The sequence below is a fragment of the Micropterus salmoides genome, unplaced genomic scaffold (genome assembly GCF_014851395.1).
Source record: "Micropterus salmoides isolate LMB-PRFRI ecotype aquatic unplaced genomic scaffold, ASM1485139v1 Ms_hic_scaffold_15, whole genome shotgun sequence".
NCBI lineage: Eukaryota > Metazoa > Chordata > Actinopteri > Centrarchiformes > Centrarchidae > Micropterus > Micropterus salmoides.
In genome coordinates this window covers 24,146,646-24,164,617 of record NW_024040596.1, presented here as the reverse complement: position 1 = coordinate 24,164,617, position 17,972 = coordinate 24,146,646, and the positions used below count along the sequence as shown (strand labels likewise).

The following is a 17,972-nucleotide window of genomic DNA, read 5'->3' as shown; positions in this document are numbered from 1 at the left end:
AGACTCCTAAGGGTTAACTCAGCATAAGTCTACAGAATTAATAATTAAGACTAAAAAGCTCTTTGATTTACAATATGGCAAGTCTACCTCTATGGTCCCAGTGTAACATATGACTTCCAATGACCAGCGGAGGCCCTGACAATAAAAATTCTGTCACATAAAGGTGTAAACATGCACACAAGCCTTAGTAGCTGCAGATATTTTACCCCTTTTCTGCAGCTTAACCCTTAATTATGCCTAATTCCCAACCTCCATATCACCAGTGTTAGGAAGGTTACTTTGGAAATATAATAGATAACTGATTATAAATTACCCTATTTAAAATGTAATAGTAGTCTATGTAATCTATTTCAATATCTTTATCAAAGTAATGTAACTTTTTACATTTAATTGCTTTTGAGCATTTTTTAATGGATGTTTTTAAGTGTTAACCATTTTCAAAAGACAGCTTAAGAGCCAATTTAATACCCCCACCCCACACACAAACACATACACGCACACACTTGATCAGAATGTACATAAGCGCGCTACAGGACAGCTGGAGTCCACGTACTGTTGGCCATATTGCGAATGTAAAGTTTGTTATTTTATTAATGTGAATATATGGCTGCGAAAAGGGAACATATAAACTAGTGATTCCCAACCAGGGGTACCTTGAGCGGGAAAATAAAACAATAATGATAATAATTGCAAAATAATTTTCCTCAATAACAATGTAACAGGTGTTCAATATATCATCAAAAAATGTTTGATTTAATTCATTTGAATCACAAATGATTTGGCACTTAGTTTTTCTATTAAGATATTTATTTTGTTGAGGGGAAAAAGACAGAAAAAAGAGTTACTAATCATATTTTTTGAAAAAAGTTCTACCTCTGATTTATGAAGTGATTCACTGTTTTGCATCAAGTGTCATGTTCTGACCAAAAGTTTAAAACCACAATTAACCATCTGGTTTCTTCAATTTTCACTTAGGAGAAAAATCAGCCTTTAAACTTAAAAGAAATATTGATTTGACATTTGTTGTGCTAATTTTCCATCAATTGGTATGAAATTATTTTATTGTGAAAACATTTTTGGCCACAGGGAGTCGCCCAGCACTACTTGTACCCCAGGGGTACTTCTGTGGTTACCAGGGGATGCGTGGAAAAAATCGTTAAGCTCAGCTAATTTGATTTGATAATATATCTACATATTTATCAACACACAAGTAAGATTACAAATTTGTGTAATGCTGATCTTCATAGTTAATGTCACAATAACTTACCAGTGGTGGTCTGCACAAGACATACTTAAAGACTACACTAAAAACTAAAAACTACAAAAAGCTATTAGTAAAGATACTGTAAATGATATTGTAAACAGTTTTTTTGTCATTCCAAACGGCGGTGCAAAATAACTAAAAAAAAAAAACAATTAAACAATGCCATAAAGCCATCCCGTGATCATAGACTTCCCGTGAAAAGGGGGTATTTCAGACAACCTGATAGTCATTTGCAACCATGCTACTGTTGATTGTTTATAATACAAATGTGCTTATATGTCGAGCAGGGTAACTGAAGTGAGTAGTTGCATCTAGCTAGTTAACCGCTACGCTAACGTTTTCTCCGTCTTTTGTTTAATCCCTCTTATTTGACTGCTGTAACCAGTTATACTTAGCATTTTTTGTTGTATTTTCCACGACATTTGGTTTGATTTACTATAATTTCGGACCGTTATCGTTGTTTGCAGCACAAAACAGTGAGAAAAGGATCGCATTTCAGTGACGTCTCCCTAAGATGGTCCAATTAGATCGGGGAACGCAGAACGAGCGTTGATGACGGTACTACAGGGTATTTTTATTTTTTTTTTCACCGTCTGGTCGGCCACCATTTTGGGAGTCAAAACACCCAACAAATAGCGCACACCTCCACGCTTCTCCGTGGCCTTACTATGGTTCACACGTGTGTGGTGGCAGGCTGCAGGAACAGAAGGACACCGGGCACCACCTTATCTTTCTACCGGTTCCCCCGGGACCCCGAGAGGAAGCAGCGCTGGATAGCTGCTGTGAACCGCGAGGGCTGGGTTCCAAACGACGGCAGTCGGCTGTGTAGTACTCACTTCATCTCAGGTATGAATGCTGTACAACGCCGAAACACAAAGTGTCTCACCGTTTTGTTTTGTTCCGGGTCAGATTAATGTTGCTGGAATTTCACATAGTCTAACTGAGCTATTCAAAATGCCTTTTCTTTAGATTTCAGGTCAGTGGATTATTGTTGTTTCTAAAGATTTCTGGTTTGATTAAATTTAGTAGGTACAGTGACATATGTGGTGTATTTACAACGGGCAATAGAAAACACTTGATTTAGGCGTCAATTGGTAATTATTTTCTAAACTAGTTATGCTAATTCTAAATAGATATATAGATAGATTTATTTCTAAGTTATTGAAACCAAAATGACTTGGACTATCTGCTAAAATGTCAAATCAGTTTTAAAACCAAAACTGTTCACAAAATGTGAACTTCATTCAACTCACATCTTGGGACTTGTGCCAGTTATGGTTTCAATTCATTTGGACAAGACTGGAAAGTCTGTTTGGTTAGTAGTTCAAAGTAAACCTAAATAAGTGGTAAAACCTTGTTTCTTTCTTTGTTTCATTATTTACTTTGTCTGGTGGTGTCATGTAAGATTTTAGTACTGTAGTTTTCCACAGGGTTGATGTAAAGTTATCTTAAAAGGGGAAACTCCAGAGATGCATTAGCTGCAGAGTTGTTTTTTAATTATTATGTTATTATATTCATCACATTGCACTCTTATTGGACTGTAAAATGTTACACGGATTACACACACACACACACACACACACACACACACACACACAGCACAACTATCGGGAAATTTGGGGTTCAGTATCTTGCCCAAGGACTGGGGGGACTCTGCCTATCTGTAACATACACAGTTTTTCTCAGCAACAAAGTAATTAAGAATAAGATAAGGTTACTAAAGTTTGGATCCTGTAATGATATGAAACTTCCGCCTGTTTCATAAATATACTGTTCATACTTATGTATAGTAATGTTCATAACTGAAGAAATATATTTTCCATCAGTGCAAGCCCTACATTTTCACACACAAGAAATCTCATTACACCGATCATAATTCTATCCCTAACCCAACAAATCTGTTGCTATCAAACTGTCTTATTGGGGGGGACAACCTGGCTGCTTTCCCACTATAATTTGTCCTCAAACTCTACAAAAGTATACTGTTAGTGGTGGAACTGCCATAAAGAGACAGTTTCCCCCATTTACTACATCTTCTTTTTCCACATGCAGGTAAACAGGTGAAGAATCCACGTTCGCCAGATTATGTTCCTTCTGTGTTCACAGCAGCTCCCTTATCCCCAGAGATGAAGGAGCCAGGTGCCTTAGAGACCATGGACAAGCAGGAAGCACGTGTGGAGGCGGCCAACGCCTTGTTGTTCCTGCAGGGCCAGGGCAGGTCTGTGGGGGAGCTGGGCCAGGAAGAGCATCCTGACGAGAGGGAGCTGGGGGCCGTTGTGGAGGAAAGTGGGTCCTCCTCCCTAAGCACTGATGAAGACGATGACGATGAATCTGTGTGTGACAGCAAGAAAGGGAAGTTCGCTCAGACGTCCGATGCACCTGTTAACTTTGACGATATCCTGAAAGCCCTGAAGAAGGAGAACCAGGCCCTCAGGGAGTCTGTGGAGAAAATGTCCCTTTCTGAGAACTCGTTGAGGAACGATGCAGAGAAAGTAAAGTTCTACACTGGTTTACCCAACTACTTTGTCCTAGAGACGGTCATGTGGCTGCTGGCACCTCACATGGACGGGATGAAAAACATGAAGCTCTCCAAGTTCCAGCAGCTGCTGTTGACACTGATGCGTCTCCGTCTGGACCTCCGCAACCAGGACCTGGCCTACCGCTTTGGTGTTAAAGTCGGCACAGTAACCAGAATAGTTCACCAGATGGTCAACATCATGTCCTCCACTCTGGTGCCGACAGCCGTCTTCTGGCCTTCCAGAGCTGAGCTGCGGAAAAACCTTCCTGCAGCTCTGCGCACCTCCCACCCCGACTGCGCTGTCATCATAGACTGTTTCATGGTGCCTTTTGAGGAGCCGGTTTCCAGGGGCAGTCAGCAACAGCAGAGGATGGTGCCAAGTGCTCAGGGGGTGGGGACAAGTTATAATGTGTTAAAGTATCTGATTGGTGTGGCTCCGCAAGGCGTGGTCACATTTGTCTCTAGGGGCGTGCTGGGAAACGTCAGCGACAAAAGTCTGGCTGAGGGCTGCGGGTTTCTGTGCAAGCTCCTTCCAGGTGATGTGGTGTTGGCGAGTCGCGACCTCAACATTGCCGATTCTGTGGCCGCCCGCGGAGCCCTGTTTAAAATTTCTGCCAGCTGCCAAGGAGAGGCGTACGGCAGCTCAGAGAGCTCGCCACTGGCTGATACTTCCTCTGAGGCACTGAGTGTGCAGAGGCATGTGGAGAGGGTGATCTGCATGGTGAAGCAGAGGTACGCCATGCTCACAGGCCCTGTCGAGAGCCCCTTCACCACGGCCTCTGAGCGCACATCAAACCTCTCAACCTTTGATAAGATTGTGCAAGTAGCCTGTGCCTTAAACAACTTGTGCATCTCTGCTGCTCCACTAGAGTGATTCATACAGGAAATGCCTGGTGCTCCTTAATGCTGGTCAGGCATTTAACTTCCCTTTACTGCTTTGGACCTTTTATTCCATGTTCTCCCACTACATCCCTGTGTCAACACTATGGTTACTACATGAACTTATTACATACCCAGTTTTATTTACTCTTTCAGTGTACGTGACTCCCTGTTATCTAAGTGGATTTGTACTCGAAAATAAGCGCACCTCTCCCAAATCCAGAAACCACTTTGTGAAGATGTGACATGACCCCTGATGGCAGGCTTGCAAAGGATGTTTTCTTTAGGCTTTGAATGAGAACTTTGTGAGTAACTTTTTTTCTTTTTCTTTTTTTCTTTTCATTTGCAAAAAATTATATTGCAGTATTAAACTGCAAGTTTGGGCGGTGCAGGCAATGTTCCTACTAATCCAATCCTATGTGATGCAAGACTTTTTTTATTTTTAAAATCTCTAACAAATACAATAACAGCAGCTGACTTTACTGATAACTTCCTCCCTCTCTTGCAGAAAGAGGGTTTGTTGGTTAAACCAGCTGTTTTGTCGCCTCCCTTCTTGTATATTTTGAGAACAGTGCGCACACACAATACAAAGAGATATAAAACAGGTTAAAACAAGAACAGCATGCATACAAGTTTCTGCTGCCTGTTCAGCATGCAGAAATAGAAACATGTTATGGTAAATGGGGGGGCTTATGAGGGGTGTACATTTTTTGCCTGCCAGCTAGATTTCATAACAATAGAATATAGTCACTCCGGGATGATTAGCTACCAGTACAGGCAAACACCACCCACAGACCAATTTACTACCATATGGCCAGAGTTTGGTGTTAATTTATCTATGCTCGCTGGGTTTTTATCAACACACCTCATTTCCAGGTTGTTTTTTTTTCTGCAATAGCTTCTTGGTTAAATAGCAGATGTCCTCTTCAACAGGGCTTCATTGTTAATATTTACACAAACTAAACAGTCCTACAGAAATGTAAACTGCCGGGTGTTTTTTAAAAAAACAAACAAAAAACAACGAAATGGACCAAAAAGATATAATACTACAATGCCGCACTCATGGAGCCAGGTAAATGTTTGTCCACTCACTGGTTCCAATCTAGGCTGTATAATAAACATTGATGTCAACGTTTAGCACTCCACACTAGTGTTTTTGCAGGTAACTTTAAAAAAAAAAAAGTTTAGCGTTTTCCCAAAATGGTTAAGTTGAAGGAACAAGCATGGTTGTTCCCCGTGTTTCTAGGTTGATTTTGTGTTGGTGTTGGTCTAACATCAACACAGCAGGGAGCAGGGCAAACTCTCAGAGACAGCTGTCAAAAACATTTGACAGGCAGGCCTTTGTGTACGGACATTAAGCCCCTTGGAGAATGTACATTTAATTTCTGACTGTTTAATTCTCATTGGCTTGTTTCAATGCATTCTGTTTAAATGATTATTGAACAGTTTTGGATCATGTGTGGCGTTTCAAGAATGGGTGCCCAGCCATTAAAATGCATTTTTAAAAATATGTTTAATAAATTTAAGCCATGTAGGAGAAACTAGCAAGAGGCCGGTAGACGGGTAGGCCAGCCAATCATTTCATTGGGACCAAATGAAATGATTGGCTGTGATTATTACAGTGTGCGACACCCACAGAATGGATTTTCAAATATAACAAAAAAGCTACTAAACTAAACTGGACACCCCAGCTTTAAGCTAAGATATGGGCTTACATGTTGTCACATAAACTGAAAGATCTGTTTATAGCTTTAGAAAACATCTCATTATGATTTTAGAGTTACCTGGGTAAAGACCCTGCTCATTGAAGTGCGACTTTTGTTGTCCTGCATTGCTGGTGCCTTAGTTTGTAAAGCTGGGACTGTTGTTACAAATCAGCCTGTTTTTTTGTTTTTGTTTTTGTTTTTTTTCTTCTACAAATGTTTATTTTTGCATCGTACAATATGCTTTCGACACCTTACTCTGCTAAACAGTCAAGCACCTAAATGTTAACAAAGCACCCCTTATTCGTTATTCACCAAGTTTAGTGTGTGTACAGTAGGAAATTATAAAATTATGTTTTATATTATTCACCCTTCTAACATTTATTGTGTATACATTTTAAATGATGTCAATTAATTATACATAGATTATAACTATTTATATCTCTTACAAAAGAATTTCCCCTTGGGGATCAATAAAGTATTTCTGATTAAGAGAACATTTTGAGGGGTTAAATGGTACAACAGCGGTTCTTGTGCTTTGGCTCAGGACCCCAAAATCAATTTGAGAAAGTTTCTTCACATGATGAGAAGCTTGTTACAACAATAAACACTGAACTGGCTCAGTTCTGTTGCCAGGCTTTAAAATGTTGTTGCTTCATAAGCAGTGTGAGCTTCAGATATGTGTGCTATGGTAGCCCAAAGTCGAATGTGCCTTCTGTTCTCAGGCCGCTGGATGTTCCCATCCATGGATGTCTTTCCTGAACAGTTATGTTTGTCTTGTGCATGTAACGTATGCTCGCATCAGACTGATTTTCTACGGTGGTTAGTGATGGTACTTATCACTGCTAATGTTAACTACCCTGTCGTTCTTCTGCTTACTCCAAACAAACCAGAAACTTATCAGCATTAACTTGTGAACTTGAGTGCTCCTTGGTTTTAAAGGAAGGAGAAGAGAGCTTTTTAGACAGGTGAATTGCTGCTAGACTGAGAGTAATCATTTGAAAGTGGGAGCAAGACAGTGGGATGGTTACTATGGCATATTTTTCTTACAATCTAATATTTTATTTATTGCAGTTGCTGCTTCTGAAAGCATAATAATGCATCGCTTCCTCTATACTAGAGGATTGTGATCAGGCGAGATCTGCCAAATACTAGTTTAAATAATAGTGAAGAGCAAAACCTTTGTTAAATGAATGCTGGTTAAATCTATATTATGCTCTAGCAGAAAGAACACAACTTTTCATTTGTTGTTTTATATAAAGGAGAGTAGTGTTGAAGGTTCTTCCACAAAGCTCCTTCTATAAAATGAGCAATGCAAAAGTTTCAAGGTTGAGTTGAATGAAATATCTTCACAGACAAACTAGTTAATGTAGGTGATTTTTGTAAACACAATATTTTTTTTCCAGTTTCTCACACTGCATTTATGTTGCCCTGTTGTTTGCCTTTTATTGTTATGGGTGCATGTGCTTCCATGATGTGTAACCTTAAAATTTGTAATTTCTTGGTCAGGTTTTCTTAGTTACTGCCTCTGTGACTGAAAAATTAAAAGTTTGAGAAATGCAACAGCCTTATTACTCTTCCTCAATGCTGATGAGTTGTCTGTGTGTGAATACTGTTAAAGTTTCGTGGTGCGTGTGCGGTCCCTTCTTTTGTTCATGTGATTGACAGTGTGATACTTGATAATAGAGTATAGGCCCTTATTTGCATTAACACTGATTAATGGCCCCTGGCTCATTGGTAAGAATCCCTTCCAAGGCCAGAGAGGAGTGTCTGAGTAAAGTACTGATACTTTTTGATTTATCAAAGACAGAAATACATCGGAGGAAGCCCCGCCTAGAATATGCGGTCAGAGAGGTGTAAAAAAACAAAAACGAGACCTATCACTCTGTTGCTTTTTAGTCACTATGTGTAGAATATCAGAATTTGGCGTCCCCGATGGTAGACGGCAATATTTTCACCAGATTTTTATTTTCGCACAAATAGAAACTTAATAAGCCATTAGAATAATTCCAAAGTTGCTAAAGAGTCACACAAAAACCCTACACGTAATGGTTTTAAACATGTTCTAGATGTCACCCATTACAGAGATGTGCACTTATTGCAGTGAATGTAAATTGTATGGTTTTAAAAAAAATCATTATCAGGATCTGCTCTTGGAAAAGCTGAGATGCACTTTCTTTCTGCCAATGTTAATCCCCTTTTCTTGGAGTATTTGCTTATTTTCTATATTATTATATGTATATTCTAACAATAAAATAAATTATTTGTATTTTTTTTTTTAAAAGCACATTGAGTTTACATTGCTGTATAAAATGTGCTATGAAAGTAAAATTGACTTGATGTCTTCCACCAGTGGTTGTGGAATTTGCACAGTAAAATGTTAGAGCAAGCAAGTAGTTCACAGTTACTGTTGCAGTTTCCCCCAGAAAAAGAAAACAGCATAGCTGACCATTTCAAACCCTGTTACAGAATATAGGGTCACATTCAGGTAAATCAAATTGAGGATGAAGACTTTTGAAGTTATTTTGCATTTCGAGAATAAAGTCAACATAGTACCATTTCAACGTTACTCTCATCATTTTGACTTTATTCTCGTCATTTCCACTTTACACTCGAAATGCAAAATAAATAAAACATCTTCACCCTTTTAATGTGGCCCTAAAAATCCGTCGTGGAGATCCCATCAATCAAACAAGACAGGATTAACTATTTAAAAGCAAAACTGAGCCACTGAGTGAATCACTCTTCTTAATAGACGATCTTCGGCTCGCTGCTGACGTGCGTCGGTCCCTCACGTGACCTGAGGAATGTTAACAATGCAGCGAGTGTCCAACTTTGTGCTGCATTTCTGATCCTGCCTGGAGTCTGGGGAGAAAATGGAGGCTCATTTCATCAGATTTACACAGTTGCTCCGTCTTGTCTGAGCTCTTCAGCTGTCTCGTACGCGTTCACCCGCCGAGAAAAGGACTTTAAATCGTGTTTCGCTTGACGGGATTTACTCTCCAATCTTGAGTTATTCTCGCTACTTCTATCACATGGTAAGTTGAGACTATTTTTTTGGGGAGGGGAGTGGTGGTGTAAGTTATTTCCACGACTTGTTCCTGAGGAAAAAGTTCCGTCACTGGTGTGTTTTAAATTGAGGGATAACTTATAGGAAAAAACCCTGTTCTCTCCCCTCCTTTCACTTTGGACCACTTTAAGGGTTAATGGGGCCAAAGTTACCCCACTACTTTCTGCATAGGAATGTGTGTCTGGTGTTGCAGCCTGGGATACAGTTGGGAAGGCCACAGGACGTTAAGTCAGGGGTTTCTGAGGGTTTCCATGTACTGGGGGCCCCAGGCAAAGACTGTAAACTACACAGACCCCATTTTGTAACGGGTTTAAAGCTTTGGCACACATGAAATAGTTTATAGTCAGTTTCATACATTAACCCCTGGTGCTAATTTTCAAGTAATTGCAGGTATGCTGTAAGTTTTTGCTGCAGACCTCAATTTCGGGACCTCTAAGGGGACCAAATCTCATATTCAGTTGTAATAAAGGAGATCCAGGAGCCGTCCATCTATACATTTGCTGCTAACATAACACCCTGTGCCCATTATATTATTATCATTATATATTGAAAGCATTGCATTCAATAACTAAGATACAAAGTTGTGACATGTGGTTAAAAAAGGCTGTCAAGAGACATAAATGTGTCCAAGTTAACCCTGAAATCACAAGATCATTTTTTATTTTTCACTGAAAACACAATGGGAGAAATAGTATCTGGGTCTGTTTTTGGATTTAAAAAAAAAAAAAAAAGGGGGAAACATTTGTTTTGAATTTGGTATTTCCGCTCTATTTCAAGCCTAAAGGCCTGCATAGTTTGGCACTGATGCAACCATGTGTTTCATTCAGGTGCGCTGCTACTACTACTACTCAGACACACAGTCTCTCTTTCTGTTTGACACACTTTTAACACACCGTTTTTTGACTTATCAGTCCAGGTGTTTTGATTTGTTAAGAACTCACCTGGCAGCAGGTAGATGGCGCCTTCAGTGCCAGCTGCCTCCTCTGAATGCTGAGCAGCAGGCCCGAGTTATGCAAACCAAATCATAACACTTAAGTTTTATTTAGACACCTTATGGTCATGCCAGTGTGTTTTCCTAAGGCGAGAGGTCACATTTTTGTTAGGCCTGTTATACTTAGGCTATGGTGGTGCAACAGCGTGTTGTCAGGTATCAGGCCACAGCTGGATTTAATTGTGTCGGGCAGTGCAGAGGCATCTGTCAGGGAAGAACCACACAGGGATGACTGCAGTGGGAAATCCCCACCGGGCTACAGACAGATGCTGGCAGATGCCGGTTATAGCCATTTAAGCTGTGTTGTTCATTTTTAATGTACACCAGCAAGTAAGCAGGAAAGTAGAACAACAAGCTGGGTGGCAAAATGGCAAAGAAACCTGGTTGAATTTGATGTGCATGTGTGTCTGTTTCTGGTGATCAGTGAACACCATGGATTGTAGAACAATGCTGGTGTCAACTGAAGATTTTATGAGGGATGTTATGAATGCTGAAATTGGATTTACCATCTTTTCTGTACAACCTGTGCTCAGATTACAGAATCTCCCCATACATAAGGAGAAATGTAAGTTTACACACTGGCGAATTGCAAACACACCATGTTTACTGGGGGTGTTACTTTGTTTTTCACTCACAAGCTAATCTTGCGCTGCCTCTCATACATGCACTTTCTCTCCAACTGCAGTGAGCTTGACTCGCTTTGTCTGTGATATATCTTGGAAGATACCTGTGAAAACCTGTAGGCCACACCAGGGTCACAGTTGCCATTTAGGAAGTTGTGTTCTTCCGCTATAATTTTCCAAATACAGCAGAGACATTACTCACCTCACTTTTCCAAAATCTGGCAAACTGGTTAGATATAAGGCTCTCTGGGCGTCACTGATCAAGTCTGGCAGCAGTCAGGAAGAGTCTGTTGAAGTACTCACATAGTCTAAGCTGAATATTGGTGGCAATTTCCGAAAATATTTCTTCTACAACATATTGTCATAGGGGGCAAATCTGGTCTTTCTGCAGCAAAACAAACGGCAGTGTATGTTGCACAGGGGAGGAAGTCTGAGTGGAGCTGAGTATGGGTGTAGTGTAGGCTTAGAGACCTGTCCATGAAGACACACAACGCAAAACATGAATCTCTTTTCAGCTTAAGCACTCTCTAAATAAGAATCTGGCAACAAGTTACACACTATGAGAAGTGCTTTAGATTATTTTAGGTATTTAAAGCCAAAGATCTTGTGGGGAGAAAAGTTGTCTTTGTGTGGTGGTGTTTTTTTTTTGTTTGTTTTTTTTTGAGTCAACATCTAGTGGTCGATGGAGGAACTGCAGGTTAAGGTGATGAACTGTGGTTTTGGCATTTAATTAAGTGTTATTTTCCCAGAAAAGTATGAATAATCTGTTTAATTCGTTTTCGTTTTTTTTTTTTTTTTGTGCAACTTATTTTAAAGTGTTTTGACATTTTTGTGATATTTTGTGTGTGTGCAATGGAATTAATTACCATTTATTTAAATTGAGTACAGAGATAAGGCTTAGGTATGTATTGTTGCAGGTTAAGTTTGGAAGTATGCTGTGTATTTGTGTTTATGAGTTGTGGCTTTCAGCAGTAGCAGTTATGTCTTTGCACATTTCTTTTCTGGTAAATTTGTAAAGTTGGATCAACACCCTCCTAAAGCCTATTTCCAGGCAGAGATCATTCATAATTCTTGTTGGGTTTTTTGGGGTTTATTTTGGTCTGCATAGACTGTCCCATGATTCAGTGGTGTGAGGTTACTTGTAGTTACTTGTGGAATGGAATGCCTACTGTTCGGACATGGCGCCTGAAGCATCACAGGAATGGAGGCAGCAGATCCCAGTGATGGGGCAACATTTATGCAACTTGGCTCTACCCCACCAATATTACAAAAAAAAACATGTTTTTGTCTACACAAAGTTTAATCTGTACTAACAGTGAGGCCTCTGTCCTTCTTAGAAATGACCCGAAGGGATGTAGACTGCCAGGGAGGAGGTGAGTGGGGACTGACATGATCCCAGTACTGCTCTGCATCTACTGGGAAGTTGGGCTGGGCAATAAAACAAAAATGATAATTAGTGCCATATTTTTCCTCAAGAACAATATAACAAATGTTCAAGAAATGTTTAATTGTATTCCTTTGAATCACCAATGAATTAGCGCTTCATTTTTATATCAAGATATTTATTTTGTTGAGGGGGGAGAAGGTACTGAAGAAAAGCTTTTACTTAATTGTATTCATGCATATTTGTTGAAAAAAGATTTTATCATAATAATTTGGAATGTTCTAACTCAGATATGTGAAGTGATCCACTGTTTGTCATGTTCTGGCCATAAAGAACAGTTTAAAACCACAGTCAACCGTCTGGTTTCTTCACTCAGAAGCAAAAATCAGCCTTAAAACTTGAAAGAAGTAACATTTTTGGCCATTAATTAATTTAGCTTTTTAGTTTGAAGGAGGAGGAAGTAATGTGTCTAGTCGGGGACACAATTATGTTATGTTGTTGTCCATTGCCGTCGTTCTATAGAAAAGATTAAAGAAAAAGGGTTTAATGGATGTCCTTTCAGTCTGCCTCGAACCTGACATACAACATGTATTTTTTAAATTTGTTTAGCATTTTATTTAGCTCTTTCGGTACTCTGTCTAATGTGACATTACTTTAAACTAATAACATCGCTGTGGCAAAGTGGAACCACTGTCTCTGTTTTGATAGCCGTTTATTACGTGACTTTACTACGAGCCGAGAAGAAGAAAACCGATCTGTTTTAGCCCCACTTCATTATTAGAAGGTACATCAGCTCAATTTTATGTGACTTATTAAAACTGAAATACCGTCTTCTTCTCCTGGTGATCTTTCGAGTGGATGGGATGTTAAAACAAACTCTATTCTAAAAGCAGGCGTTTTATGGTAGGGCCATATTTTTTTTTTTTTACAGTAAAAGCTTTTCTTACACCATCACCAAGACTCTTTACTGATTTGCTTCACATGTCATTTACTCAGTAACATCATTAACTAACCTGTGAAGTGTTTGCTACAGAAGGACACTATTGACTGACCGGTCCCACAGTTACCGTTTTGTTTTTCTTTTACTGTTCTTCACTGTTTGGGGAAGTAAAGAAATCCTACACTGTGTGTGGGGGTTTAATTGATCGACATGCAAAATGCAACACAGCAGCTTTTAGGCACGGTGCCACTACTTTTTCACCAAAAGTTAACCCAGACGTTTTGCCACAAGTAATGTATTAAACTAACTCACTGCTGAAACAGACATGACATGGGGTTAAAATGAGGATGACGTGTGCATGACCTAAGCACGAAAGATGTCCTTATATATTTGAAATAACTGATTTGTTTAAGTAAATTCCTACAATTCGTAAATTATTTTCATGTCAGGATAATTGTTTCTTTTCCTGATCAACCTGCCAGTCATACCTTTTGAAATACAAGCAGATCAATTAAAGGTTGATTATTGTTGCCATATCTTCTCTGGTTATTTGAGGCTTGTGAGTTGCTCAGTTGGACAGGAAACCAACTTCTCTGTCAGTTTTAGGGTCTGCTGTCAAGAGGTTTTGCTTGGCTAGTAAAGTGAGACTTGTTAAAGTGGATCCCAAATGGAAGGAAGGAAGGAAAGAAAGAAAGAAGGAAGAGGAACAAAAACCAAGCAATTAATGGTTACAAATGCTAAAGTGAACTCTTTCCTCGCCCTTAATCATATGGGATGTTCTTCCAGGTTTGGTTTTGTCACTTTGAAGGTTTGATGGGCTGCCATTACATTTGAACAACAAACGCTTGCAGCTTGGCTCTAGGGCATGGTCAGTCCATGCAAAATATCGCAACAACTGTTTGATGGATTGATGTGAAATTTTGTACATACTTTCATGTTCCCCAGAAAGTGACTCATGTTGACTTTGGTGATCCTCTGAATTCTCCTCTAGTGCCACCAGGAGGTTGATGATTTTGGTATTTGGTGAAACGTCTCGACTCAACTATTGGATGAATTGCCATGAAGTGTTGTACAGATGTTGATGTCAAGGCACGGTGAACATGGAAGATATTATACCCACTGAACATCAACATGTTAGCATGCTGATGTTAGCATTTAGCTCAAAGTGCTGCAGAGTTTCTAACATGGCTGTAGATTCTTATTTTCAGCCCACTAGTTACCCCTAAGGGGATTGTGTCATGGGAGAGTTTTATTGTCTCAGGATGGTCTATGTTTTATTTTCAGAGACATTTCCATACAGGCAAAACTAAATTCCTGTGGGAAACATTAAATCTTGGTTGTTTTTAAAGTGTGGAAATTGCTGAATAATTTGCTTTTAGCACAGGAGGGAAACCCTGGTATCAGCATGACCTTTAGATTCACAATTGTAACCAACCTTTGTTTTTAAAATGTGCTCATAACCCGAAATTTTGTTGCTCCCTGTCTTCTTGTCATCTCTATTTAATGCAGCAAAAACCCTCCAAACATGTCAAATCTCACCAAGATGTAAGTGTTTTACTTTGGTCTGTGAGGCCTCACGTGAGGCTCCTGACAGGAACATGTGCATTTATTCTACACGTCATCACATCTGCCCTGAAGGATTAACAGTATTGTGGCAGAATGTGGGGTATGTTCCTCCAGATAAGAATGGTCAAATGGTGATTACATGTCTGTTCACAGGGGAGCATCACAGTGCAGAGAGCCTGACGCAGGGAGGGCTTCTGACTGTTTTGACCCCACGTTGGAGCTTTGCGCTCTCACAAGGGTGTTTACCAGTGACCACGTAGCAGAAAAATGCAGTGACAGGCTGACTTTTGCAACCACTGCTATTCATTGATAGGGTGCAGGTGTGGTTTTATGACCCCTAGCATTCTTGAATTATGCATGGGGTACTGCTTATGCATTACAAATGCTGAATCTGACATCCAGGTTATACCACTCCTCTCAAACCAGTTCCCATGTGATGTTTGCCATACTTTTTAAGCATTACTGAAACTAATTTGTCTTAGTTTTTGACATATGAAATTAACATCATGCTGATATCAGGCTGGAATATTCTTTATTTTAAATACCAGCTATCAGCTGATCATGTCATCCACCTCTGATGTGATGTATGTGACTGTATAAAAAGGGAATTTTTTTTTATTTTTTGGGGGGGGGGGGCACATTTATTCTTTCAATTCATCATATTTTGCTGTATACCAGAGACCTTTAATTCTTGTTGACATGAATGTGTCCAAATATAAAGACGTGCATGACCACAGTCTCCATGCTCTAACTCCATCCCTTCCCTTCACAGGCAAAGATTGGCAGCATCATGGTTTGGCTCCGTGGTGCCCTTGTGGCTGGCTGCATTTCCTGGAATACGCTGGAACCTGAGCCTTGAAAGACACACCATGGAATGCCTGTAGTGCCACACCTCACCGCCACCCAGCCCACAAGCATCAGCGGGAATCAAAATCACAAAGAGAGACACAAACAAATAAGGGACACCGAGGAGGACTCCCAAATCTGTGCTCTTGGAGACTCTATCTATTTAGGTCAGCCAGCTTGAAAGGGATCTTTGTGGAGGGTGTAGCAGAGAGTGCCAGTGTGCGTGTGTTTCCCTTTTAGAATAGGGGCCTGCCCTGGGCACTGAAGCCATGAGGCCCAAGACTTTCCCAGCTGCCCCGTATGTAGGCAACACACGCCAGAGGCTTCAGGAGATCAAGGAGGGTCTGAAGCAGCCAGCCAAACTAGTGAGCCAGGCCCTGCACGGGGGCAGCTCCCGGACAGACAGCAGCAGGGGGGCCGACTGCAAGAGCGGGAAAGACACAGCCAGCCGACAGCAGCAGCTCCGACCCCCGCAAAAGTTCAACAACTACCAGAATGCTCTGCGAGAAATCCGCAAGTCTCTCATGCCCTTTGCCAATGAGTCTGGCCCATCTTCTGGGTCAGGGCACCCTGCAGGCGCTGGGGAAGTCAACCGGCAGATGCTGCAGGAGCTGGTCAACGCCGGCTGTGACCAGGTAAGCCAAAGACGGAGGAGGAGAGTGTTTGTGAGCATGCATGTTTGTGCATATATGGGTTTGTGTCTTGACAGTTTGTTGTAGGATTTTATGTGCCTGTCCTGTGAATGAATGTGCTTCATTTGGTGCACTTTTTTATAGCAAGGTAACCATATCCTTTTAATAGCTATAGCTGTACTAGTACCTTGCAGGAAATGTTGTAGAGAGCTTTATGGCAATATTGGAACAGAAAGAGAAAATATGTAACAAACAAATCATTATCTTCTTTTAAAGTAGAATATAAATGAATAAAAATGTGTATAGATGAGAATTTCCTCCATAAAGAACAAATGTCAACTTGGTTGAATAAGCATTCTCAAAAAACACCTGAGTTGGCACCAAACAAAATTTGACCAAATCTAATTTTAGATTTAGATTTATGTTTTTGCAACTGCAAGCTTGTTTGATTTACAGGAAGCAGTTGAGACATCTGTCAGTCTTAATGGATGACATTTAATTGAACCCTCCACACAAACACAAAGTTTTAACATTTAGGAATCCTAACTGATAGAGTTACTGTTGTGGTTTATTTTGTTTTCATTGCCATTGTGCTATTGTCACATGTTTTTTTTTGTATTGCAATATATTGTGCCAAGATGATTTTCAAACCCCTATTGTGTGCGAATGTGTGAGACGTTCACAAGAACCGGAGAAGCTGTGGATGTACTGTAGTGTCTATTAACATGGTGGATATAATATGTTATTATGTTGCTCTGTTGCTTTAAAAGCCACTTTGCTCAGATGTTGAAAGTGACTCTGCCTCCTTCAGTCAGGACTTTCTAATGAAAGAAGTCAAGAGTGCCAAACGCTCTTAGATGCAATACAATACAAGTCTTTGCTGCCAAGTGTACAGTGCTGTGGTTGCATAACTCAGGCCTGAGCATTGAAATACCAGGTGGGTTTCCCAAGTGGGGTGTTTAGCGTTTTCTCCCTCCATCCTGCTTGAGGAATGCAAGAGCGCCATCAAACGTCTCTGGAGAATAGTGAGATGGGAGTGTGTTTCCATGGAACGTGAATGCCTGTTTTACCCTCAACTTTCAGAAATGACTAAAGGCTTCATGTGGATGCTGTTAATCAGGCGTCACTGCACTTGAGTTGAAGGAGTCAAACCACAAAATTAAATCTCCAAATTTTATACAGCTCCCATATTTACAGCATATGTTTTGAAAGTCTAATTTTAGGATGTTTAAACATAGAAAGTATGTAAGACTACTACTATTCATCACACCTGTTACAAAGCTGTGGATAAGGAGACAGAAATTCATCATGTTGCACCGTGTTGTTTTATTTGGCCTGAAACTAAAAGCACTCTCAATTCAGCAATAAAGATGTTTTTTTTATTTAACCTTTATTTAACCAGGTGAGGCTCATTGAGATTAAAATCTCTTTTGCAAGAGACACCTGGCCACCAAGACGCAGCATAAAAGAACATACAGGACAAGTTTCCAACATATAAAAGACAGCAAGTATACACATAAATAACACAAGCCCCTGTGTTGAATAAGGTAGAATAC

At 40.1% G+C, this 17,972-nt stretch overlaps 2 protein-coding genes across 2 annotated transcripts in view; both read left to right on the top strand.

Annotated features, from left to right (window-relative positions):
- Window positions 1-27: 27 nt before the first annotated feature.
- LOC119904482 lies at window positions 28-7,927 on the top strand. Its single transcript, XM_038721181.1, has 2 exons — window positions 28-2,110; window positions 3,317-7,927. Exons 1-2 carry the CDS (start codon window positions 1,933-1,935, stop codon window positions 4,654-4,656), a joined length of 1,518 nt encoding a protein of 505 aa, XP_038577109.1. The 5' UTR covers window positions 28-1,932; the 3' UTR covers window positions 4,657-7,927.
- Window positions 7,928-9,170: 1,243 nt separating this feature from the next.
- lats2 (large tumor suppressor kinase 2) overlaps window positions 9,171-17,972 on the top strand; it is a 31,391-nt gene continuing 22,589 nt past the window's right edge. Inside the window, exons 1-2 of the mRNA XM_038721167.1 lie at window positions 9,171-9,402; window positions 15,711-16,419. Coding sequence (XP_038577095.1) covers window positions 16,054-16,419 — 366 coding nt within the window. The 5' untranslated portion in view covers window positions 9,171-9,402; window positions 15,711-16,053. The remainder of the gene's footprint in view (window positions 9,403-15,710; window positions 16,420-17,972) is intronic.